Here is a 27,814-nt window from a genome sequence, read left to right as displayed (position 1 = left end):
ACATCTAGCACACAAGCAAGTATGTCCAGGCCAGTAAGGAAGGTATTGTACAGGGAGGGATTATGTAGTTCTCCCTTCTGACATGTAACCCAAAGACCCCTCCTCTATCTGTAGTGTGCTAATCCTGGCTGAGTGACAAAACACAAAAATCCTCACCAAAGTGCGGAGACCCTCCCACTGTCATACATCCCTTCTCATCAGTGGGCTACAGATTCATTTCCAGGGAGAAACCAATTCACAGCAGTTGGACTCAAGTTTTCAAAGCAGCTGATGAACAGATTCCATACCTCCAAGTGCAAATCATATGGATTTACAGTATAGCAGCCCAGCTGTTTCATTGCTGTCCCTGTAATCCCCAGAGTGATTCCCAGATTCCACCCAGAGTTGTGTGATCATGGACTGCACATGGAGAATCTCTCATCTGTTTCAGCTCTGCCTTCTCTGTCAAAGTTGGCTGTCAGGCTGTTGCCACTTGTACAACAACCGTTATGCTGGGTAAGTGTATTTGCTAATTATTGCTTTATTTCACTTAACATGCACTTTAGATTGCTGCATATTATGCTGTATAAGCATTGCCTGTGATTAATCTCTCCAGATCCAGTCAGTCACTAAGTGCGCATAAATTGCTTAATCAATTATTTATACATATTGTTATAAATGAAGAGGAATCAATAGCACTGTATGACTGTGGCTATTTACTATGGTTTGTTTACACATTGTCAGCTGTAGTACTTATGAATGACTGTCTATGCAATGCCTACATTCTTTTGCTATTGGGGCACATATGGTAAATGTTATTACAATAATTTATGATATGTTACAGGGGTGACATGTTCAGCTTCAACAAACATGAAATTAATGAAGTAACTTATGGGAACAAATGTAACTATTTTCTGCAATATACAGATTTGTTAGATAACACGCAGCTGTTGGAGCTTCTTATGCAGCAGCATTTGCAAATAAGCAATAGCTATATGGTGTATCACACCGTAGCTCTAGGATTCCTGTTTGCTGTTATCTCTCCTACATACATGAATTCCAGTAGGTTAAAAACAATAATAATTTCTATTTGTCAGCTGCATCATTTTCAAAAATGAGAACTATTTGTGATGACCTAGCCATATGTCTAATTAGTGAGAGTCACTAATCAAAGAAGACATTCCCCTGGCCACAACAGGGTAGGAAACACAGACAGATCCTGAAGACAACTATCAGAGAGCCCTCAAAAGTCAAAACCTATCCACAATCAATAATACAATGAACACATCAGAAGATTGACATTACCCTCAATCTTGGTGGCACCCAGTGAAAACACACAGACTACACAAACCAAAGGTCACTTACATTACCCAAAGACAGTGGCGTAACTATACATTTTGGTGCCCTGGGAGAGACAGGGCACCGGCGCCCCCCCATCTAAGGAGGGGGAGGAGGGAGGGGGAGGAGAGAGAGGAAGAGATTAATTTACCAGAGTTTGATGCTTGTCCTTAACTTCTGCCGTGGAACGCATGTGCGTTCTACTGACAGGAAGTTCAGCATTTGGAACGCAAGTTTGCTTTCCAAATGCAGAACTTTCTGTCAGTGGAACGCACATGCATTCCACGGTGGAAGTAAAGGAGTGAAACATCAAACTCTGGTTAGTTAATCTCTCCCTCTCTCTCGGTATGGAGGCAGGTAGCGGGCGGCTGCTGTGCCCACTTGGCTTTGCGCCCTGGGCGACGGCACTGCCCACACCACCCTCGTTACGGCCCTGCCCAAAGACATAGTTACCAATATTGTGATACAATTCCAATCATCGTATATGGTTCACTGTTTGTGGTGATATGACACTACACCGCACTGCACAGCATAACATGACAGCTCGATCTGAGCATAACGTTCCCCTTTTACAAGTGCTAAATTATGAAACATAAAGAACAAGAGAAGAGGTCAAAAAAGGTACAACTTGTTAATTCAGGCAACAAGTGACCCAGGGGATGCATGCAACCCTCATCACCAAACTAATTTTCCCTCTTTGGTCCTGTTCCTAATCGCTTTGTGCAGCACAGTGCATTTACAACTGTAGCTGGTTAGTTTGTGATTGAATGGTGATGTACTTTCCCCCTATTAACTAGTGAACATTCACCTATTGTTTGGCTCTGTGTGCGTTTAATGCTGATGCTTTATTAATGATCGATCCCTGCAAAAGTAATATGCAACACCTTTATCGGACCAAGGGCCACTTATGTCCCCTGAAAATATATTTCTCAAAAGACAAAAAAAATGGTCCAGGTTTGTAGAGCTTGTGCTTTTAACAAAGACACACGTTAAAAGCATGTTTGCGCGCATATTTTGGATACATCTCAAAAAAACAGTAGAATGAGCCAGCCATACGTCAGGCATGCCAAGTGTGTATGTGACGCCCCACAATAGGGTAGGGTTAGCACAAAGATGTGGCTTGATAGTGTTAGTAGTAAATACTAGAGTTGCATAACCCTAATTGTACACAAGTGTCATACACACAAGAGAGAGGAGTATTGACGGTTATTAATAAAAGTCACATTTCCATATGACATGTAATTAAATACAAACAAAAATAGAAACACAAATTAAATTAAATTAAAAAAAATTAAATTGCATGACACTAAATAAAAACATCTGTTGTTTTCCCCTATAAAAATCCAATGGCAATTATCTAATTAGCCAATCAGAAGTGGCTAGATAGTCCTGCCAATAGTCATTATCACTGTGTATATTTGCACCATCCCTCCAGCACTGGGAAGAGATACCCCTTCTGACAGGCATATCTGTGAGTGCGTCCATGTCTTATTAAGTCAAATTTATGCAAACATTGCTGTACTGTTCTACGCTTATGATTGACTTTTCTCTGAGAACTACCTGCTCTCCCGCGAACACAGGAGATCTCACCCTGAGCTATTAGTCTGCCAGACATTTTAATAGATTAGGCAAGTAGGTGTAACACTGAGTAAAATAATATATATAAAGAGTTTGGAGTGTTTATGCTTTGCACTTAAATAAATATGTCTGAATGTTCTAGCAGGTTTTCCTAGCAATAGGCTGCAATTTTATTGCCAGTTACCACTTCATTTTTCTCAGGAAAAAAAACATCCTTCTTGGGAAAAGAAATAAGAAAGCAGACAGATACCATTATTTCTGGCTTTCTGCTGAATGTCAGGATTTTGGTTAAGGCCTACTTCTCCTAGCAGGAACATTATGGCAGTGTCCCTTACCAGATACTCAGTGGATCATAGGAAGGACCTCCTCTTTGACATCTGCTTTGCTGAATCTGAGCTCCAGCAAGTGGAACAGTGGTGAACTAATGTTCATCACAAAACAGAAGGTGATGGAGGTCAGGAAAGGAAAAGTAGCACACGCTGAGGTACAGAGCTGCACAAGGAAAGCACGTCCACCTTGGATATAGATGAGTAGGTCCAGAGCAGGGGTGGAACACAATATCAGCAGGTCCCATAACAAAATCTTAGGTATGGGGCAGCAATGCTTTCCGCTCTCCTGCAGTCCCTGCTCTGCTCTTGTGAGCTTGCACTAGGGTTTGCACATGTGCAGTAAAACTCTGATTTATTGGTCACTAAAAGCAAAGCATAATGCTGATTGCTGACAGAATAAAAAGTAAACAGTTTACATTCACACACTGTCAGAAGTTCCCATTACAAAAGAGTAATACGGATTAACCAATATTACACCACAAGCAGTACAGAAAACATTAGCTTTATACAGAAACAAAACCTAATCTCCCCCCTTCTGAGGAGATTAATCACAGAGAGTTAAGCAAAACTCTGGCTAAAGAAACAGCAATCTTCAAAATTGCAATCCACAGATGTCTGCTAGAACAGTCATAAAACCAGATACCACCCTCAGACAGAGAATACTCTGACTCAACACTTTAAATCTGTTGTGAACTGAAATCACAATACACACTTTCTAGCAATACATATTGAATAAATGCAATGTAAATGCTGCATATAGAGTCAGACTGACATTCTTCGAAGTTGGATATTATAATTGTAAAATGCGGAACTTCCTTCACCAAAGATATACACTTAAGAATGGAAAGCAACATGGATAAGCAGCTAAATACCATGGACATAACACCAAAAGAGACCAAAGGGAAAGAAAATACTATTATATCAACTGACTTAATCCTCCATTGTCAGCTGCACAACATAATGTATGCCTGCTACTTAAAATACCACTCAGCCACCTAACCCCCCGCCCCCCCAATAAAAGACCAAGAGGTACCATAAATCCTCTCTCATTCACTTGATGACATTTTTAAAGCTCTAAAGGAAACTGGAGTTACAGCTATAGCACAAATTACTGTCCAGGCTCAATAAATAACTGAAGTAGAGCAGAGGACATTGGGATCATCTAACTGGTGCACAAGCCACAAACGACAAGAGCAAACTCTCCACACAGTTATTGGCAACATAGAAGATTTGGGAAATCCCCGCAGAAATAATACTGTTACAGTGATAGGCCTACCTGAAAATATAAACGGAAAAGACATATCACTCTTAATAATATGGTCACCACAGGAACTGGGAGTTGAATCTGCTGTCAATCCCATACTGATTGAAGGAGCATAGAGTTGGTCCAGACTGGAGTGGAGAGACTCAAAGACCAAGAGCAGCCTGAGCACCTACTAATTCATTGATTCCTAAGATTTACATAGTATGGCTGCATACAGGCGCAGGCTGGCACAGTTCAGCCCGGCGGGCACACATTGATGACGCTGCCCGAACAGGGGTCAGACTGAGCGGCCCGGGGGACCGATGCCCCCCTCCCCCCTGGCCCAGCCCGCCCCTGGTTGCATAGCAACTGAGAGAATACTCACATATTTGCAAGATTCTTGTTGCTGAGAAGATAACATTTCCCCTACATAACCTAGCCAAAATGTGGACAACACACAATGGGAGAACTTTTTTCTTTGATTCTCTTGTCATTTTACCTCACGATTATTACCTTGCATTCTCACTCATTACCTGAAGCCATTCCAAATTACTGGACATTTCCGGGGCTGCACCCACTAGGTGAAATTCCCTCCTTCATAGAAGACTTTCACCTTGTCTTCAAACCTTCAAGCGTTCCTTGAAAAATATGATTTTTATACTATGCCAAAGCAGATGCGGCTGATTCGTCCTGGGTTTCTCTTAAGTACATTTATTGCAGCCGTATCATTTGCACCAGCTTAAGAGCAGGTGTAAGTGCTGACTGATAGGGATAACTGTTGCGGCATTATCTTTGTATTAAAAACTACACGTATGCACAGAACATGTATATGCTAGGAAGATAGACTATAAAAACGCATTGTATGTACAGTACGAATTAAAAACATCCTGATTTATGTATTTACTATTAAAAAAAATGTAAAAAACATGACCAAATATTTTTATTAATGATTGTAGTATTAAGAGTTGTTCATTTATTTTATAAAATATTGTTTGTGCATTTGCTCTGATATGCCTTTATATTGCATATATGCATGTGTGTATCCTGTACTCCGTTCTGTCTGTGTACATACGGCAAGTAACATTTACCCAGAACGTACTTATACCCGGACTCAAGTGGAAACATATATTGAGATCCACTTGTATTTAAATATGACTAAAGGCAATTATCTGTATTTATCTGTGATCACAACTTTAAAATATGCAGAAAAATATTAACAACAAGTATTACCCCTCTTATTATGTGACACGCAAGTGGAATTTACTCAAAATGGAACTGCTCTTTCCCTTGCAAATGGGCAACTGAACTCATTAAATACATAGGTATCAAACTCCCTGTGATCACTTTTACATTGAGAATATTCCTTAAATAATAAACAAACTAAAAACAGGACTCAAAACTTGGAAATCTTCCAAATTTTCCTTTATAAGAAGTTCACTCTTATTTAAAGGGACATTTCCAAAATTACTATGTTATTCAAATGCTTACTGTGAAAGACTAGCCTAAAATCAAAAATATTTTTCAGTTCCTTATATGCATACCTCCCAACGCTGAAAGATCTCAAAGCGGAACGGTCGACTAAAAGGGGCGTGCCCGCATCATACTGGGGGCGTGCCTGCATCATCATGGGGTGTGGCCACCCTCCCCAGGAAATTGCCTGGCACTAGAGCACTAAAGACTTGGGGCCTGATTCATTAAGGATCTTAAATGAAGAGGATCTTTAGTTCAGTCTCCTGGACAAGACCATGTTACATGCAAGGGGTGCAAATGAGTGTTCTGTTTTGCACATAAGTGAAATACTGACTGTTATTTTGTTTACAATTTAATTGTGTAGTTAAATAAACTATTGGTAAACAAATAAATGTTCCTAATTGTAGCTGTTGAATAAACTTGACTTTGTTTACAAAGCCCACCGTATAGGCCAGTAATGGCTAACCTGTGACACTCCAGGTGTTGTGAAGTCCCAGCATGCTTTGCCAGTAGATAACTAGCTGATAGCTGGAAAAGCATGCTGGGGCTTGTAGTTTCACAACACCTGGAGTGTCACAGGTTAGCCATCACTGGTATAGGCACTGCAAGACATCTGGGCTTTGCGTGGTGTGCCTACACGGTCCACCCAGTGCCATTTAACATACACAACTACGCTCCACTCTCAGGACACCTCTGTAAACTGGAAGTACATCAAGATTGGCTGGAAGGTGGATAAATATAAAGAGATGCGCTGTCCAAAGTGTAAATGTCACATCAGAGACCAACCTACTACCATATTACAATTGCCCCATTCATTAAAGGAACATTTTCTGTTCTCTTAAAACATTGCTCAATTTTGCCTTAAGACTGATTAATAATGAGGATTAGGGCGGAATTGGGACTGTCTTTATTACATATTACATGTGTGTTTGAAGATTTTGCTTGTTTACATTGGGCAAAATACCCCTAGAAATAAATTTACTTCATTGACAAAATGCAAATGAAAGTGTATCCTATAGGATGAGACCACATCCCTACCAAGTCTGAACTGATGCAAAAGTCAGGTCCTTTTGCGGAGTGGAAATCGCTGTGCACCCTTCTGCAAAACAGGAGCACTCTTAAAAATGTGCCCTCCCCACATTTCCACCTCTTTATCTCGTTTAAGTAATCTGGCTCTGCAACATGAAATCTAATATTTGTATTGATCCACAAATCTTGCCACAACTATTGAGGTGCATGGTGTTTTGTGCTTTAATGATCTTTACGGTTGGAATCCAGTTTGCTTTTCACGGCTGTTTGGGAGGCTGGTTCCAGTGATCACTGGGTGCAATTATATTTGATTAGGGCAGTTTCAATATATGCTCAATGTTTATGTGTCTATGAACTGTGGAGTCCTGACCATGCTCGTAGTTAGTACATTCCACAATGTAATGTGAGTGCATTGTTTCCCTTATTGTTATTTCACCTTCTGAGGGCTTTAAACACTTTTAACTGTCTGTAAAGAGGATACCCAGGTGTTGCTTTACATTTCAGGTAATTTTTCTGTGCTGCCCTCCCCCCATTGCTGTAGCTCTTCATTGTCCCAACTCTATGGCTTCTTATCTGTATTAAATAAATCATTTGAAATATAATATAGATAAAAGGTAGAGTATGATCTATCTAAGTTTTATTCTCTTAGAACTACAAGCTCTGTTAAGCCGGTATCCCAGCCAGGACTGGCGGTACCATTAGGCGAACTTTGGCAACCAATGATTAGGAGCCACCCGAAACACTGAATAAATGACGTAACATGACTCTTTCAGAGTTTGTAATGTCCCAGTGGCGCCACCACATGGAACACTGAACGATGACATGAAGAAGAAGCAGCCAGCAGCTTCTTACATGTATAGTGAAGGCTTCTGCTCCTCAGTGTCCGTATTAATCTGGGAGTGTGGCACTTGGCTATGAAGTCACTCCCAGTCTGAGGAGCCAAGGATGGCGTCCCCATCTCCCCCTTGCCAAGGTAAGAAGCAGCGGAGACAGGGGTGCTGCCTCCTAGTGTGGGGGGAGGGGGGGCTTAGGGCTTGCACCTGCCCTGGTTCTAGCAAGAATCACTATGAACTTATTTAAACATATTTATACATTATTAAACTGTATTGAACTTATAATGAGATTTTAAAGTGGTTGAACAAGAAACTATTTGCATAAAGAATTGCACAACCAATATGTATTTAGGACTATTTGTGTGAACTGAATATTTTTAGACAGACATATTTATTTGCGCATGAATTTTATAACATTTATTTTGTATGCTTTTTTATCATATTTATTGTATTATGTTACAGTAATGCTAGTGGTGTTGTTGATAATTGATTATCATTTAAAATAATTCAGCCATAATTTAGTCCATGGTTAAATGTATATTATATAATAATAAGTTATTAATATTCATAGTAAGAACAATGATGTTCAAAGTGAGAGAGGGTGGCCCCTACACCCCTGCTGCCCTAGGCCCCTATGACTTCTCACAAGTCCCACCTAGGTATGCCCCAACCGCAAGGACCACATATTTATTGGAAGGAGAGTCTCAACCATTCAACATCATCATCATCATTTATATAGCTCCACCATAACCACACATAGGGGTCTATTTATGAAATAGAGAAAAGCTCTATCACTGGCAAAACTGGTGTTTTCATCTGAAATAGGGCGAAACAGAAAAACCCAATCAAGTGGTTTATAGCACTGCTAGAGGCAACCCCCACCGGCGATACGGTTCACCGAGTTTCTCCATAATCCTTCTTCTGCTATCGCCATCTCAGGATTGCCTGTTAGATACACTTGACTAGTGAATACCTCTAACCAACACTTTCAGATAAAAAGAGGTTTAACTTACAAAAAAAATAATATTCCTTGAAATGGTTACTTTCAGCAAACTATCTACACATTGTGGATTTGACATGAAAATGCTTATCTATAAAGTAAATCCAAGGGATACCTTTGAAAACAAATACACTTATCCAGGTCCTTTATCCACTATGTACAGTGTTTTATAAGTTTGCATTACTAAATCACACACTACTATACTGTACTGAGCACTTGCAGTAATACACAAAAAGCTACAGCAATGAATGGTGTAAATGTGGGAAATATTAGCTTAAAATTAGAGAAATTAAATGTTTTAGGTATTTAGGGGACTATGAAAAAAGGTGCGAATTCCAGGAAAGTGTAACATGGGGTTTTTAATGTATGCTGCGTTATGAGGCTATCTGACCCTCAGTGTTTATTTTGTGATTTGTTTTGCTAGTGTAACGGGGGCTTCCATTTCTTTACAATGGTGCTTGGACTGCATGCCTGGTGGAATGAAAGACACTATTTACAACTACCAAGTTATTCATAATGAGATATCTAAATCTCAGGTAGGAGAGACGGCTTCATTCCACCACAGCATTCTGCCTCAAATAGTCATCTGTTATATGGAGAAATGAAAGGCTTTATTTTTCTGCTCATACAGAGGGAAATGCAGACTCTCTTTAGAAACCAGTTGCATCAGGCAAGAAAAAATATGTTTCAAAAATGTCAAAGGTAATGATGTGTGACATCGCTGAGCCTAGGGGCTATAATTATAGCTAAAAGGACATGCTGCTTTTTCCTGCTGCATTAGAGGGGCAGGAAAGGTTGTGCTATGTTCCAACATATAGAGAGATGAAGTAGTTTGTGTAACGCTGGCAGTTCCGAGAGGACGATTCTGGATGTTCCACAATTTAACTTGTTCACCTGAGTCAGCTGCATTTATGACAGATATTCCCGACATTTTACACGTATATATCAAAGTTTTATAGGCTTCACCTACAGATTTAGGCTAAAACTGTAACAGATACCATGTAAAGAGTGTGTTGTTTTTCACTCATGTGATTCATGCAGGTTGATATTACAGAACCACTAAATCCATAGTTGCTGACTGTTTAGGGAAATGCAGAGGGAGGATCCTGATGTCAGGGTGTGTGGGAATTAATGGAGTAACTTGCGTCACAACAGCCCAGCACACCGTAGCATGATGATGCAAAATATCTCACCACACTGCAGAGAACAAAGCATGATTATACCAAACGTACCATGGCTTTATCTGTGAGGAGTTTATATGTTCTTCCTGTGTTTGCGTGGGTTTCCTCCGGGTGCTCCGGTTTCCTCCCACACTCCAAAAACATACTGGTAGGTTAATTGGCTGCTATTAAATTGACACTAGTCTGTGTATCTGTGTGTGTGTGTGTGTGTGTGTGTGTCAGGGACTTTAGACTGTAAGCCCTAATGGGGAAGGGACTGATGTGAATGAGTTCTCTGTACAGCGCTGCGGAATTAGTGGCGCTATATAAATAAATGGTGATGATGATGATGATGATAATTACACCGTGTGCACAGCGTGATCATGTCAATAAATCATTAATTGTGTCAATGCATTACATAATTGCCAGCAGTGAGTTTTTGTCCTCTGGGAGGGGGGCGTGGGGGGAGGGCGGGAGGGGGTGAAATTTGCAGCAAAACATGTCACCCCCTCCTGCACGTGTCGAAAGCGCCATTTCGTCACAGGGGCAAAAATGGCAAAATGACACAATTCACCATGAATCGCGTCATTGAGGCTCCCATCCTGCCCACTTCACTAGGTGGGCAGGATTCAGGAGTATTGCCCGCTCTCCAGGGAGTCCAGGAAACCTACCTGGAATTCGGGAGTCTACTGAACATACAGGGAAAGTGAGCAAGTATGTATTATTATTACTATTATAAAGCGCTGACATGTTATATAGCACAAACCCATGCTCCTATTGCCGTTTGTGATCACCTGTGGGCGGTAGCATTATTGCCCACACATGGACACATCACAGCATGTTGCCAGGTATGATGAGCCTACACATCTAGCCATGTCTGCCCATCCAGTATAGACCAGCTAGGTTATAGAGAAGGTTGTTACTGCCATGGTGCATTCTTCTAGTTATCCACCAGCATGGAGTAGCTATATAGCAGTCTTGCAATTAAAAAAATGCATTATTATTATTAACATAAAGCATTTTTTTCCTTTAAAAGGCTGAACGGCTGATATCCTGACTTCCCTTACCTCTTACTTTTATTTAACTATGTCCTTAAATAATTGACACCAAACCTGAGTGTGGCAAAACTAAAATAGTTTATTTAAATATTGTGGTGGAGAAAAAGAGCAGTCTGCACGACGTCCACAAGGCAGAACCAGAATGTCCCAGCATTAACCATGGGATCTCATCCATGAAAAAACACAGTATTTGAATTATGTGCAAAATAGAAAACTAATTTGCACCCCTTGCATTGTAACATGGTTTTGTCCATGAGACTACTTACTCAATTTATTTACTTTTACTTTCCTTAATGTATCAGGGCCAATGTGAGACATTAGGTAACAGCTTAAGGGGCCTATGTATTAAGCCATAAACTATGCGGAAACAGCTTTTCCCCATAGTTTTGGCATTTTAAAGTAACAGCTGTATATCTATGATACAGATACCTGTACCTGTATCATAGATATCTCATGCATTAGGCTGAGTTCTGCATTAAATCCCAGTCCCCATAATTTCCAATGGGGACTGCAGTCTGGCCCACTTTAACAAGCTCAAAAAGCTGAGCTTTTTCGGAGCATGACCCGGATGGCTGAAGTTAGCTGGTCTACCCTATGGGGAGAGCATCGAAGGAGAGGGATCTTTGGAACCCTCTCCACAGCCGTCCTGCTCTTACTTACCAGAAATGGCTCTGCGCATGCGTGACCTAAAATCCTGCATACACAGTAAAGACTCAAGAAATCACAGTTTTTAGGGAAGTAAAGTCATCACCGCAACAGTCTATTTTCGGATGGCCGCGATATATCATCCCTTTTCAGTGTAATAAGGAAAGATACTTAATGGGAGGAGGGAAATGTATCCATTAGTAAATAGGCCTCTTAATGTAATAGGATAGTAGCAACAAGCAATATTAACATATGATTGATGTCTGGTCAATTGGCCATGCCCAGAAATGCCTATAAAGGGTATAATGTATGTTTGTGCAGCAATAAAGAATCTGCATAACGACATAGGGCCTGATTCATTAAGGAAAGTTAAGCAAAAGTAAGCAAGTAAGGCAAAAGCATGTTGCATTGGAGGGGGAGGTAAATTTATAATGTGGGGTCAAATTTATTGTTGTGGTAGGGCATGTTCTAGATCAACTTTAAATTTCAGTGTACAAATAAGCTATCAAGTATTTGTGAGCTACATGAAAAAACAGCCAGTATTTTCCTTATGTGCAAAATAATAAACTAATTTGAATTGCAACATGGTTTTGGGCAGGAGAAAACTTAAGTAAAAAACAAGTTTTTTTTCCTGGACAAAACCATGTTGCGATGCAAGGGGTGCAAATTTATTTTGCACATAAGGAAAATACTGTCTGTTTTTTCATGTAGCACACAAATACTTGATAGCTTTATTTGAACACTGAAATTTAAAGTTGATCTGGAACATGCCCTACCCCAACTATAAATTACTGAACTGATTTCCAACTTGCAGTAAAAGTAAAAGATCATCAAATTCAGCTTTACAGCACTCACTCTTTTGCAGTTGATATCACCATCTATTTCACTCTTAAGGATAATCTCTGGCTTCATCCAGAGCTTGCTTGTAACTTGCTTGCTGGCTTTCTGGCTTGCACACACTCTCAACACATTGTTACTCTTTTATGTAGGTGATTTTCTGTCTTTGGTTGTTGATCTACCGGATTCACCAGTTTCATTTGCTGCTATTGCTTGAATACTTTCAGACATATGTCTCTTTTCCACTTTTCTGTCTTGCTTTTGGAGCTATATTCTTCCCTGCATTCCTGTAGCAACATGTAGTACTCTACTCACTGTTTTACTTGTTCTTCTGTTCTCTTTCTCTGTTTCTTTATACTTTTCCTTGGTTTGCTTTGTCGTATAGGCTCTCTGCCTGCTTCTCTCAGCACTCTTACTCTGCTCCCACCAGCTTCTCACCAGCTCTCCTCAAGGTCCGACTCATCAATTCCTCGTCCTTTCCAGACTGTTTTCAGTTTGCATCATTGGAGGCCATCCATGGTAACGGCCTTGCTATTCGCGGTGGGCAGTTACATATGCCAGTGTACAAAGGACCACAATCTAAAGAGCAAAATAATATGACTAGACATCAGTAATATGGATTGGTCTGTCTTAGAGGGATGTGGTTGATTCGGATGGGTCTCTCAGACTTAAGTTAGCTGAACAGGCTCCCTACAAAAGTAAGCCAACACTAACAAACAGCCACAAGCCCGTCACTCCGTCTTCACTCCACTCTCTTTGAATTTTCCAGGCCACCTTCAAACCCCCACCCACACTCTATGCTTATACTGCTTTGTAAATGAACCCAACAAGTTAGAGAGATAAATGGTTCTGCAGAGAGGAGTACAAAGATTGAACAGGTAGTGTCAAAAGGCCTACATCACTGAATTGTAAAGTATGTGCTGTTTTCACAAAGAATTTATGAGATAGTTAAACTATGTAGAATTTATAATAAATAGATAATGTTGGCTTCAGAGGATATGAAAATAGTATGAATGTGTTTTAAATATGGTCCCATAGATTGTAAGCTTGTGAGCAGGGTCCTCTTACCTCTCTGTCTGTATGTATTACGCAGTATTGTTTTATTAATGTTTGTTCCCAATTGTAAAGCGCTACGGAATTTGCTGGCGCTATATAAATAAATATTGATGATGAGGATGACGATGATGATGATGATGAAAGTGGTCCAGTAAATGAAAAAAAGAGGGTGTTACCTGCTGACAAGAGAATGGAAAGTGCCAGACATGTGTGAGAATAATATATTTCTCTTCTTTATGAGACAGATCCATCCAACACTCCACTGTCATAGTTACTTTGTTAAACTTGATATAGTTTCAGTACCAGGAAGAGACATGGAACATTAATGATTACATATTAACATTCATTATCAGAAAAAATAATGATTTGCAAATCAAGTTATTATCAACTGAAATGCATGACTGTACAAAGTGGTCATTTGTTAAATGATTATTGGGGTAGTGTTATAAAGGTGCACTCAGTATTGCAAAGTTATTCTCACTCACTGACTTAATGTGATTAAAAAGACCACACTGTCAAATTAATTTGCATGTACTAACGTCAGTAAAACAGTGTAGGAATGCAATGAAAAACTAATTTCCACATTTGGCAATTGGGTATATATATATATATATATATATATATATATATATATATATATACAAGTTAACCCGTGCATGATACTCATGCATTCTAGTCAAATCAAGCTACTTAAGGTGTTAAAAAGGTTCTTGTCATGCATTTGGGCCTAGCCCAGGCCTCCTCAGGGGAAGAGCGTTACTTCCCGATGCAAGCGCCCTTTTTTAATGTGGTTTTGTCCACATGTCACCACCTCATCATTTTTCTCCATCACCTCATCCTTCATCTTCATCGCCACATCCTTCATCAAGCTACTTAAGGTGTTAAAAACTCCCCACTGTCACCCCCGACAACCACCAACCACTCCCAACTGTCACTTCTCCTTCAAGAAATATATAGATCAGTGTATAACTCTGCCCAGCAGGTGGCGCTGCAGCTTGTTTTTTTTTTCCACACACGCCACTAGGCATTTATATAGTAGATATATATATGCACATACATACATGCACTGTATATGGATCTCTCTTACACATGCTTGCCCACTCTCCCATAAAGCATGCAACAGATAAAGGATTTTTTTTAATGGTTACCTAATGGCTTTAAGAAAAAACCAATGACCCATGTCAAATACGATTGTGCCGACACTCGGTGGTGACCAGAGCTTGCACTTACAGTTGTGTGTGTGGGGGGGGGGGGGTGTCAGTTGAGGACAGTACATTGAATCCAATGAATTTACTTTTACTGAACGCATAGCATCCAGACACCACCAAACATTTTTTAAATTTGGTCATTAGTTATTGTAACGGATGAATAATTTGCATAGATGTCTCCCAAGACAGAAGACGTGCAACTGGAAGTGTGCTGGGAGAACCCTCCCGGAGCAACTAGGTGCTCAGCAGTGTACATCCAGTGTGCCCTGTCTCTTCCCTGTCCCCCTTGACGAAAATTTAATTTTGTCGCGGAGCCTAAATGGCGTGATTCCTCGCAAATCGCGTAGTTTAGGTTCCCATCCTGGCCACTTCACTAGGAAGTGGGCAGCATATGGGAAATTGACCTGCTCTACCAGGAGTTTGGGATACCTACCCGAGACTCGTGATCCTCCTGGACTTCCGGTAGAGCAGACCATTCTCCTGTATTCTGCCCACTTCCTAGTGTAGGGATCCTCCATGACGCGTTTCACTGTGAATCGCATTATTTTGGCCCTGTCCGGTTGAAAAATTACGCACTTATATAATTAAGGGGACAAAAGGATGCAATTCGCCTATGCTCCCGCCCCCTTCAGTCCTCACACTGTCTGTACCCAGACTGGTGGTGTCTCTGGAGTTAGGTTGGTGACTAGATACACAAAGCTGGATGGCCTGATTATGTTCTGTTGCATCTTAATGAAAGGACTGGTACAGGTGGGGATAAACTAGCAGAGGAGACCAGGCAGGAACTGGATTGCTGAACCGAACTGGAAACGAGATGGAACCAGAATGCTGGAACCAGAATGGAACTGGAATGCTGGAACCACAACGGAGCTTGAATGCTGGATCCAGAATGTAACCAGAATGCTGGAACCAGAATTCTGGAACCAAAATGGAGCAGGAATGCAGACTGCACTGTCTGACCTGGAAAGAAAAGACTGCAGACTGCTGAGAACCAGGTTGGCGCTTGAAAATACAAGATTGCACTGGCAACAGGTAAGAGCTCCAGGAAGTCCTCATATACTAGTTGTTGTTTCCTCATTGGAGACTGCGGTCAGCTGGGCTGAAGCAGCAGTCTGAGTTGCTGAGATGGATCAGGTGACTACATCCAAGATGGCAGCTCCCAGGAACTGGTTTTGGATGGAAACCTGGAGTGGAGGCTGCTATCCCCTGATTGGCTGAGAGGAATCATGTGACCGAATCCGAGTTGGCAGCGCCCATACACTGATTCTGGAGGGATCTCTGGAATGGAAACAGACTGGGCAGCATCTTGCAGAGAGATCTGAAACCAGCAGAGCCTTAGAACCGTAGGCACAGCTTGGAAAGACAGCAGAGAGGTAAGTGACAGGACCTGAAAGCCTGGTGTGTGACAGATGTGTGACAGTTGGTAAGTATGCTCATAGTAACAAATAACAGGACTGCACTGGAAAAACTCAGACATTGGAGCTTAATATATAGATATCATGCACCTGCTTTTGTGCAGTTGCCATGACAGTTAAGTGCTTGGCTTAGCATATCAAGAGTCTATGCAAACTTTTGTTCTCGAGTTGGGTATTACTTTCAGCATGCAGGCTAGCTGCACTAAAGCATATGATCCTGCATAAAAAATACAATTTATTGTTGAGGGACGAGATATTCTAATGAACGTAGTTAGCCACTGAAGAACCTGTTATTAATGGTCTAGTTCAAAATTCACTGTAGATAGAACTTTGAAATTGCATTTTATTTTTTATGACTGCATTTGCAGTCCCCAAAAAAGTCCTACAAAGAATATTCACAGATAAAACGCAAAAAAAGGGAACGACAAACAAATAGGTTCATCTGGGCATTTTTCTGCTCATAATATACCAGAGAAGAGCTTCTGCTGACAAGTTACTGATCATGGTAAGCTGCCAAGTAACAAATATGTTAAACATTTATCTTTCATACTTTTGCCATTGGGGAACTTGAGCACCAATCAGTGATATTACAGTGCTAAGACATGGGCCATTTATTACATACAACTTAAAGCCATGTTCAGTATATATATTTAGTATGTTTTGTAGGCTTTCTGATCATATATGATTCTCTACCCCAAAGAGTTTGTCCATTTAATACTAGATTAGTGCTAATCATTAGTGTTATAATGTCAAGTGTCACTTGCATACTTGTTGTGCTAGTGAAAAGGTTAACGGCCACGAAAGCTCACTTTCTGAAGTCAGATGTTTTCCACTGACGTTATTTTGCATCCAACATCACACACCTCAGTAAGCTCTTGGTTTCTATTAGCTATGAAGAAATCCTCTGCTATGCAAAATTCCATTAGTTTTATAGCAGCCCAATGTAGATAGATTGTAAAAACTCCTGTTCAGAAACACTTCATACATCCATCTTGTCATAAACATCCAGATCCAAGATCTTCTTGGCATTTGTTTACCATGCCACATCTAGCAGTGTCAGTATTATCAGCATGAAATAACTCCTAAACTCTATATATAGGATAATGTACTTCATTGTAAACCCAAAAATATTATAAGTCACAGAGGATTTCAGTGACCACATAAAAGCAAGAGTCTAAAGGCTGAGTGCTTTTATATAGGTCATGGATACCCAAGGTGAATTCTAATATCTGTAATAATTTACAGCAAGGTATTATTCCTTAGAATACACAAGTTTTCCTAATACACACTGAAGTTATGACATCAGAATTCACTCTTTCTGCAGATATTATTGGCATGAATTGATACATATATCAACATCACTTGCGTATTATACTATCTATATTCTGTACATAAAAGGCCAACGCTGCTCCTCACCTTTATAAATATGCACACAAACAAATTTGGTAAAATGTTTGCAAATGACTCTTGTGTACTTGACTATTCCTACGGACTAGATTTTCCTCATTTTTTGGGCTTTTTTGTTTTGTTTATTTTGTTTTTTGTGTGGCAGTTACCATTTATAACGGCCTTTGCTATTCCAAATTGACTCTATTTTCTAGCTATTCCTTTTATTTGCACTTAGTGTTAAACTAATAATAGGTGTCACACGCCGCAATCCCGCTGTCTCCTCGTGGGAGCCGGCGTGTGTACCCGCTGTCTCCCGCTGGGTTCCCGCCTGACTTCTCTGCTCTTTTTACTTACCTGGTTCCACGCTGCTGCAGTCTGTCCAGCGCTGCCTCTCTCCTTCCTTGTTCGGCGCTTACTGGTTCTGCGCATGCGCAGAACGTCCTAACTCTTTTCTGTATTCCTACAGCCCTCTATTGGCTGCCTAATTGGAACTACGCTATAAAATACCTTCTGACCTGAAATCTGTGCTGGTTCTTTCAGTCAGTCTCTGACTTCCGTATTGAATACAGCTCCTGTGTCGTTTCAAGCTCCCGGGGATTCCTACTCTGCCTTTCCGAGTTCCTGCACCTCCGGGCTCCTACGCCGCAGTCTATTCCACTATTTACTCCAGGTGACTTCATTGCATTATCATCGCTACCACCTCCAGTGGCAACGCGACAGGCTATCCGGTAGATCCGCTCCAAGCAACATTCTTTGGCTCATCTCCTCGCCAGTTGCCAGTAGCAATGAATACTACCTACATCTGTCTACTCTACACTCTCTCTCTCGTGGTTCACTGGGAACTTCCTAGGGGGCCGCGACCTGCAAGTGGAAGCCGCAAAGTCCATATTCCCTTGCGGGAATCACTGGCGAACACCTTTCGCTTGTTAGACTCCGTGCCCCTAGCTGAAGTCACGTCGATTCCGGTGAACTACCAGGATCCAGTTGTCCCTGGTTGGTACCATGACAATAGGAATATCCAAATTAATTTAAGCAACAACATGTTAGTGAGATGCCACTTAAAAGGCAAATGTCTACTGTGAGATTAACTGCACAGAAAGAAGCAGCAAAAAGACGAAGGGCGGAGCGGGATAAAACCCAACGACAAACTATGACTGATGACCAAAGAGAGCGCGAACGTGATCGTCATCATTATTCAAATATGACTCCTCAGCAGATTGCCCGTCAGAGAGAAAACAACTGAAGAGCAAACAGGACAGAGGTAATATCACATCAATGCCTACAAAGTCAGCGAACAAGAGGCCGCGCCATTCTTGATGTTGGTGACTTGGATGAAGCAAATATTAATGCTCATAACTGTGGTCCCATGAACAGTATTTGTGAATTTTGCCGCATTAAGCATTTTGCAGCTGAGAAGCCATCAGACAAACTATTCAATAAATGCTTCCACAAGGGTAAAGTCATATTGGGTGCAATAAGATCTGCCCCTGTTATTGAGCACATAATGAAAGGACAGCATGAACATTCAAAAATTTCTTTGACAACATAAGATCGATTAATAGTGTTTCAATAGCGCAGAATTTAACTGTTCCCAAATAAGGGTCCAACATGATCTTACTCTTATTTTTTTCCAATCATTTTGACGGGCTTCAACTAGTGGAATAATTATCTCCTACTGTGAAATATTAGGTTGATTAGAAGTAACCAAGGCGTCCAATGACAGTGACAACTGCAGCACAATTTTCAGCATTGCGTGGCAGAGCTTAATGGCATGAATGTCGCCTCCACCTGGGATTCTGACGTGTGCCTGCTCTTCCGAGAGAACTCCGCAAAATTTGGAAGTGTCCAGATATTGGTATGCTCAACTGTGTTATGGTTGGATATTCTATTTGTGAATGTGAGGGGGGGTCGGGAGTAGGGTGGCACTTTAGGGTCAGGGGCTGGGGAGTAGGGTGGGTAATTGTGGGCATTGCAAGATCTAGCTCATGCAAATTTTGATTAAGAGAGAAATTGATTTGTATAAAAGTGGCTAGATTTCTGCAGAGGGCCGTAGGTTTACAGAGAAATAAAATTAATTTATATTAACAGGAGAGAATTGATTTTCCCCTAGTATGGTCTCTCTGATTCCTCCTAGGCGTTCAAGTTTCCCAGCTTAATAGACTAACCCCTTCACCGCTAAAGACATGTGGAATTCCAAGTATACTACATTAAGGTGAAGTGCTCAGCGGTGCATGGTGTTCAGAGGCCATAAAGAAATACTCACCGGTCAATCAGCAATGGACCGGTCAGTATTCCTTCCTGGTAGAATTATATACAGAAAACTAGCAGGAGCACACCTGAAAAAACAATAACCTCCATAAAAGCTGTTTTTCATTCGGCCTCAGTAAGTCAGTGGTAAAGGTATGTGCAGTAGTCCAGGAACTGATCTATCTAAGCGTTACAATAGGAACTTGTATAATGAGGTCACCATCATCATCAATTATTTATATAGCGCCACTAATTCCGCAGCGCTGTACAGAGAACTCATTCACATCAGTCCCTGCCCCATTGGAGCTTACAGTCTAAATTCCCTAATATAGACACACACTCACACACAGACACAGACAGACAGGGAGACAGACAAAGAGGGAGAGACTAGGGTCAATTTTGACATCATGAAGTGGTATAAGGTCTTCACCACTTTGAAAAAAGAAATTGTCAGTTAACAATTTGGTTAAAGAATGACCTAGTTTAGCAACATTGCAGCATTTCTGCATCTCTTTGTTTAAGCTGATTTGGACCTCAGGAGTACTCCTGCTCACTTGAACTCATCATAGAACTTATGTAGAGTTACATGCAAAAAAAGTAATTTAACCCTTAAAAAGGAGAACCTTATTATCCGTGCGGCATAGCAAACAGGAGTAACTGCGTGCGTGTGAGTAAAGCATGATGATAAAAAAATCGAACCCATCCCATCGTCCCAGATAGACATGTATTCCAAAAACATCATAACTATATATCATAATAATGTTTTGTTATTTAATAAGTCTCCATTGCCTCCGATCTTTCCTATTACCATTGTCATTAACTGCAAATGAAAAGTATGAGAATGAGATCACTATTTTTAAAACACATTCAACTAAATAAGTGATTATCTAATGTTTATCAATATCATAATGTGTTTTTGAATAGCAAAGAATAATTAACATTAAAACCGATGTACACTAGAGAAACGCTTAAAAAATATATTATAAGTTTAACAACATTTTTAAATAGCTCCTAAAAAGAAATGTCATCATTTTAAAATGGTTCATGTATCAGAAGATATAGGATCACACTGTTCTTAATCTTATGCCATGACTCTGAAAACAGTGTGTTCACTTGTGCAGAGTCCACGTGTATTTAATCCTGTCCTCGGCACTAAATCTTTCTGGACACAGTAAGTTGAGTTGCTTTCCAGGAATGAATGTGCTACTGTAGCATCCATTAAAGTGAAACTTTCTAAATTATTGAATAGGGTTTTTCAAATGCATTGGTTCTTATACAGTTTGCATAAAATTGCACTTGATGAAACGACCTATAGGGCATCCCTAACGTTTGTACAAAACTCCACCACTGCCAATGCAGGAGGTTTGTCAAGACTTAAAGTGCAGGAGTGTTACAAACATATCTTATATACCCTCAAACTGAGCAAAACATTAAAAACAGCTGAGAAGCAAACAATACAATGCAAATGAATGTAGTGTGCTCAGCATTAGCAATATATTAAAGGCCTAGGACAATCCAGCTAAACAAACAAAGGCAACCCCAGAATTATAGCAACATAACAAAATATATCAATGTAGTGTATTATAAAATATTCAGTGCAAGTTAAGGACAATTTTTGTCAAACTGCTATACAAAATGGTTAGAAAGTACAATTACTATCATGTATTACCCAAAATATGTCACCATCAGAAGTCACTTCAAACACCTGGTAATTTATAAAATTTGACCTAACCTATCACAAACTAATCAGTATGTGCAATGTAATCAAGATGTAGAAGGGTTATTATTAAAAATTTTAAAAGATATGCTGATATACATTAACGGTTAACATATCCATATCAAAGAAAATAGTAAAACAACACGTAGTATCAACTTAACATCATATAAATATAAATAAATAAAATTCCATTGTTCGTGTAAAAATATAATATATTATTGTAATAAAATGTATAATAGATGATCTTTACAAGGCATTATCTTAGATATTTCAATTGTACATGTAGGGATGGATATATGTGTGTTAAGTACTTTACATAATTGCTGTCTTCTGTTTCTGAGATGTCTGTTACTGGGGAATATCATTAAACGTTTAAACATTTAAACATTAGACGAGTTATTCAGCAGTTGACAGATTTAGAAATCCCTGTTAATATTTCTACCACCAGATGGTGCCCTGGTACTTGCTTGTGTTTCAATACTCTGATTGCAGAGAATGCAAAACCTGTACAAAAATAGAGAAAAAAATGTAGATGGTAAAAGTGTGTATAGCAAGCGCCCCCATGCTTTTAATTTGATGTTTTTTAATAAAAGTTGTACATTACCCAGCCACCACGTCCTCGCATTGCCCCCTTAATACTGGCCAAAATTATACAAAATCACAGCGAGTTAAGTCATGAACCTGCTCTCCTGGGAGTCCAGGAGACCTACCCGGAATTCAGGAGTCTCCTGGATATTCCCCGGAAAGTATGCCTAAGACGTTGCTGGCTGCTGCTCCTCCATGTCAACCATGCATAGGGAGTGTAGTGCTGGGCTATGATGTAACAGTCCAGTGCCACAATACCAGTCTGATAAAGGAGCAGAAAATACCTGCGCCCCCCTCCCTCTGCTCCCCACATGGTAAGAGGTTTGGGCCCGGGCAGCTCCTGAGAAATGGGGTGGGGGTGTCCGAGGAGGTTCCCCCAGGTGCTTCAGCGGGCCTCAAAAAAAACTCAAAATACAGTGGTTCATCTTTATATCACCAGCATAAAACACAAACCAAAACTTGCACTGTAGCAAACCCATCAGATATATTTCTGCGTTACCCGGGTTTAAATCTTCAAGTTATTAAGTAATAAATGAGTTGAATGTAACAGTCAACCTTTTAAAAACATTTAGCATCTAAGATGTCATCCAAATCCATCCAGTGGAAGCTCCAGAACAGGGTCCTTATGTTAAACTTCTGCCCAGCGAACACCAACGGGAGGTCCAACCAGAACCCCAACCACTCCATTAGGCCCCCTAGGCCAATTGCCAGCCCTCTGTGAACTTTTCATCCAAATCCATCCAGTGGAAGGCCCAGAACAGGCTCCATGGGTCACAGCTCTGGCCAGTATAAACCAACGGACCAGAGGTCTGAACGGGACCTTAACTCCCTAGTATGTCTTCTGGGATCCAATGTTACAAGTCTGTGAAGTTTTTGTCCAAATCCGTCCAGTGGAAGGCTCAGAACAGTCTCTCCGGGTCAAAGTTCTGCCCAAAAAAATTATGTGTTCAAAATTTGTTGCTCTGTCGCATTGTCACTATGCTATGTGGTCTAATTACTTTTTCAATACTAAATAAGTATATAACATTTGGCAGTTTTATCTTGAGAGTTGTGGAAGATATTCGCCAACAAACAAAGAAACAGACTTCTTCTTTTATATATTTAGAAGAATAGAATTATCCATTGTAGTAGGGAAAATAACTTACCGCTTCTAGCTGCAAATCACTAAACCTGGCCCCATGCTGAGTAATCTGGATAACGTTGCTCAGCGTATGGGTAAAGTTTAAAATTATTAAAACATATTAATGACAGCAAACTCGGTTACAGTCAGATGATGATCAACTGGATTTTTAATGGCCTTTCTAGTAAAGTGCTTTGCCGGTCTCCATGTTACACTACAGCAGGGCTTGGAGGCATATGATTTGGTTGTTCAGACTGAGAACCTAACGCCAGGATCTGTACAGTCTTTCTACCACATGCTTGGCTAGATTGGACAGAGATTCAGTGGTTTGGTAATTAGGTTGCGGTATCAGAGCTGTACATGACTGGCCACTAAAACACATGCTCCACTTTCCATTCTAGACATGATTTTATTGTTACTACTGCTTCCTACTCTAATTCATCTGTACCAGCTCAGCAGTGTGTGTTCTGCTTAATGTCAGTGCTCCTTTCTGCCTCTGTCTGTCAAAATAATTTAATTAATGCCAGGCAGTGGATTAATGCTGGATGACACAGTTCCAATAACATTATTTATTTTGCAACCTAAGAAAGATCTATCCATCCTGCCATAACTGCACAGTTTCATTACCCGAAACATTTATAACCATTAGGGATAATGGCAAATATTTGCTTACACACAGTTACCTTGACAAATAAATATGTTTACAGCACTGTCTTGATTATAATCTATTCTAAGAACTGTCATTCTGATTATATGTAAATTATTTTCCCAGCCACTCTATAGGATATTTTAAAAAGAGGAGAATAAAGATTGTGTTTAATGTTCTGTTAAGGATTCCGTGGAGCCAGACATCTGCTCTGGGTGAGAAAAACATAATAAGGTCTTGTACAACCAAATATTAACATTAAGGGCTAGATTTACTAAGCTGCGGGTTTGAAAAAGTGGGGATGTTGCCTATAGCAACCAATCAGAATCTAGTTGTCATTTTGTAGAAAGTACTAAATAAAAGAAAGCTAGAATCTGATTGGTTGCTATAGGCAACATCCCCACTTTTTCAAACCCGCAGCTTAGTAAATCTAGCTCTAAGTGTTTAACTCACATTTATAAAGCCTACTAAACATGTTTGACACTGACAATCCAAAACATAATATCGGGAAATTGACCTACACATAGGGCTAGATTTACTAATCTGCGGGTTTGAAAAAGTGGGGATGTTGCCTATAGCAACCAATCAGATTCTAGCTATCATTTTGTAGAAGGTACTAAATAAATGAAAGCTAGAATCTGATTGGTTGCTATAGGCAACATCCCCACTTTTTCAAACCCGCAGCTTAGTAAATCTAGCCCATAGTCTCTGATAAGTGCACCAATTTTGATGTTGCCTCCTACGTTTTGAAGAGTTAACGCTCTGTAAAATAAAATGGATCTCTTATTACATAATGTGCTTCATTCTAACAAGTATTGATCCTATAGGGATCCCGCAGCTTATGGGTCTCCTGTAGGGCTAATGCTCTGATTGTGACTGACGCAGAAGCATAGGCCATGACAACTACTAGTTTGCCAGTTGGTGGCCAGTGTCCACGATGCTAAATTAGATGGGAGACTCCTTGTGAGTAGGAGGCTCCCATTAATAAGAGACTTCAGCACATTTGGTACACTCTCTAACTTTAAAATAAACTTTTCAAGTCAAATGCCCTTAATATTTTGGCTCCAGATCAAATAATAGAGGGACTCAAGAAAGCATTTCGATTTAAATGGCAGCCATCACATATTCATTATCTTGGGGTCTCCATCGAGAGATCAAACGACCAATTATTCCACTTAAACTACTCCCCTCTATTATCTAAAATGAAAAGAGACTTGGCTATCTGTTCGTCCTCTAACTTCTCATGGCTAGGCAAAATGAATATTATAAAAATGAATATCTTTCCTAAAGTCCTTTACATTATGCAAGCGCTCACGATTTTGATTCCTCAGAGATTCCTTGATAGTCTCCAGCGTTTAATGCGTGACTTTAAGGGGGGGGGGACCCTGCTTTAAGCATGCTATCCTATACAGACGTAAACATCAAGGCGGTGCTCAGTTACCGTGTTCCAGAGTTATCTACAGGCAATCTACCTAAGCAGGATTGTGGATTGGACCAGAGGTGGTCATACTAAACAATGTGTGGTAATTGAGAATGATTTCAATTTGACTCCGCTGAGTGTTATACCTTGGCTGTCTAAGATTCCCAGAATCCACCACTCTACCATAGGTCCAACCTTGAATGTATGGAAGAAAATTTGCTTTCGGGAAAGTATTTCAGCCTTTCCTTCACCTATTACTCCCTTTGTGTTCAATCTGGATTTCCCGCTGGGTCTATCGGGTATTGACTTAAGAATTTGATCTCGGGCAGGGATCACAGGCCTCGGCCAGCTGGTGGTGAATGGTAAACCTCGTTCTTTTATGGACCTTCAGGCGTCTTTTTCTTTGCCCTCAACTGAATATTGGAGATATGTCCAGGTGTTACATTACATCAGTACTATTGGAGGGGCCAGATCTCTAGACAGACCTCCATCCCCATATGAAAATCTCTGTTTATCTAAATCCGCCCCGGTCCATGTCATATCTAGGATATATAAACTTTTGATAGAGGACTAATTCAGACCTCCGCCTTCCTTCGTAGGGTCATGGCAACGCGAACTAGCTCCACATATAACCTCATGGCAAAAGATATATACTAATACTCACACTTGTTCGGTAAGAATTTCTGTAGTCGAGACTCACTATAAACTTTTGACCAGATGTTACAGATGCCCTACAGTGTTACACAAATTTAACCCCCAATTGTCCCCCTCCTGTTGGAGATGTTCCCTTTCTGTGGGATCATTAATACACATATGGTGGGAGTGTTCAATCATCTCTCCATTCTGGAGCGAAGTTATTAGAATATCTAGTATTATCTTAGGACATGAAGTACCCAATGACCCTGGTTTCTGGTTATTATCCTTTTCCTCCATCCAACCCTCTAAGCACAAAAAATCATTATTAAAGCACCTCAACAATGCAGCTAGAGCAGTTTTACCCACACGCTGGAGATCTCAAATTCTTCCTTCGATTATGGACTGGTTCAATAGAATTGACTATTATATGTCCATATTATTTTCTTTGCCAATGATAAATACTTGGAATACATGGCCACTTGGTCTACCTGGATAGAGTTTAAAGATTCAGATGACTTCAAATATGTATGCTCTGCATCTGTTTAGCTCCACATCTCCCCCTTCCTATACCGTCCCCCTTCCTATTGTGTTCTTTCTTCATTTACTCTCTCTTTATTTCCCTATATGTCGCCCTTTCTCTTTTGGGAGTGTACTTGATGTTATGTTTATTGTTGCTTTTAAAATTAATGCGTAGTGATTTACGTATGCTTTTATATCAAATGGATGTTCATTTTGAAAAATTGTTGACTACTTGCCACATATTTATTGCATATGTATGGGCAAACTTGTAATACATTTGGCTACGCGCATTGAATAAATAAATAAACAAATATATAAAAAAAAGAGACTCCAGCAAAGGCCACACAGTATGTGACTAGCCAGATGCCTTCCCAGTGATTCAAGTCTCCCACATAGGCAAGGCATAGTAAACACTGCCCCTGAACATGGGAAGAAAGAGACAAACAGAAAGATAAAAACAAAGGAAGAAAAAAATAACATTAAGTTTTATCTCAGCATTTTACGATTGCATTTATTTTTATTTTTTACTGTTGAAACATGCAGCTGCAGAATAATATGGACACCACTGTAGCTCATCAGCTTGGCACCACTTTTTACACTTAACCACAAAGTGTCCACTGCAATGGGTGGAAGATGATATCCAGGGGGAGAGACCACAGAAGGAAGCAAGTGTTTAGAGACGGCAGTGCCAGTAGGGTTGTTAATGGAAATGTAGAAATCCCCTATAATAACAGTAGGTATGTCAGTGGAAAGGTGAGAAAGCCAGCCGACAAAATTGTCAAGATATTGGGAAGTGATAGTTGACCGCAGTGCGAGGTGGAGTGAAGGGAAGAGACATATGGTGTGAACTTCAAAGAAGTTTGATGACATGGAAGTTTGATGACTGGAAGGATGACATAGAAGGTGCAATCATGAGAAGTAGAGTCTACTCCACTATTCTGTCAGTCACTTGGTGAAGTGGTGTGGATGAAGCAGAGAAACCCCTAGGAGATAGCAGCAGGGAAACCAGTGTCAGAGTTTTAGTAATGGCAAGGAGAGAGAAGGAATGATATAGGAATAGGAGGTTTGTTGCAGAAAGATCTACCACTTCAGAGTGCACAGGAAAAGGGGTATAGGAAAGTGGAGAGATGAGAATGAGTTTGGATGGGTTAGAGTTGTGTGGTGGGTGGGACATTTTGTGGTGAAAGGAGGAACATGAGCAGATAGTGGGGATTGTGGGGTGCCTGAGGTTGCTGCAAATGTCATCAGTAGCCAGGTGGAGGAGATGGGAGAGAAAGATGACCAGGAAGGAAGGTCACTCTTGCCTCAGTATTTAGGATGGATTAAAGTGGGGATAGATGGGTGAGGAGACTACCAG

The 27,814-nt window shown here is 40.3% G+C and overlaps 1 protein-coding gene across 1 annotated transcript in view; it reads left to right on the top strand.

Moving 5' to 3' along the window:
* The first annotated feature begins 204 nt into the window (after positions 1-204).
* Positions 205-27,814, top strand: part of CPA6 (carboxypeptidase A6) — an 87,512-nt gene continuing 59,902 nt past the window's right edge. The window contains exon 1 of the mRNA XM_075211380.1: positions 205-495. Within this exon, the coding sequence (XP_075067481.1) occupies positions 395-495 (101 nt within the window). The 5' untranslated portion in view covers positions 205-394. The remainder of the gene's footprint in view (positions 496-27,814) is intronic.

The sequence above is a fragment of the Mixophyes fleayi genome, chromosome 5, assembly GCF_038048845.1.
Source record: "Mixophyes fleayi isolate aMixFle1 chromosome 5, aMixFle1.hap1, whole genome shotgun sequence".
Classification (NCBI taxonomy): domain Eukaryota; kingdom Metazoa; phylum Chordata; class Amphibia; order Anura; family Limnodynastidae; genus Mixophyes; species Mixophyes fleayi.
The sequence above is the reverse complement of the archived record's forward strand: the minus strand, read 5'-3'. Positions and strand labels throughout refer to the sequence as shown.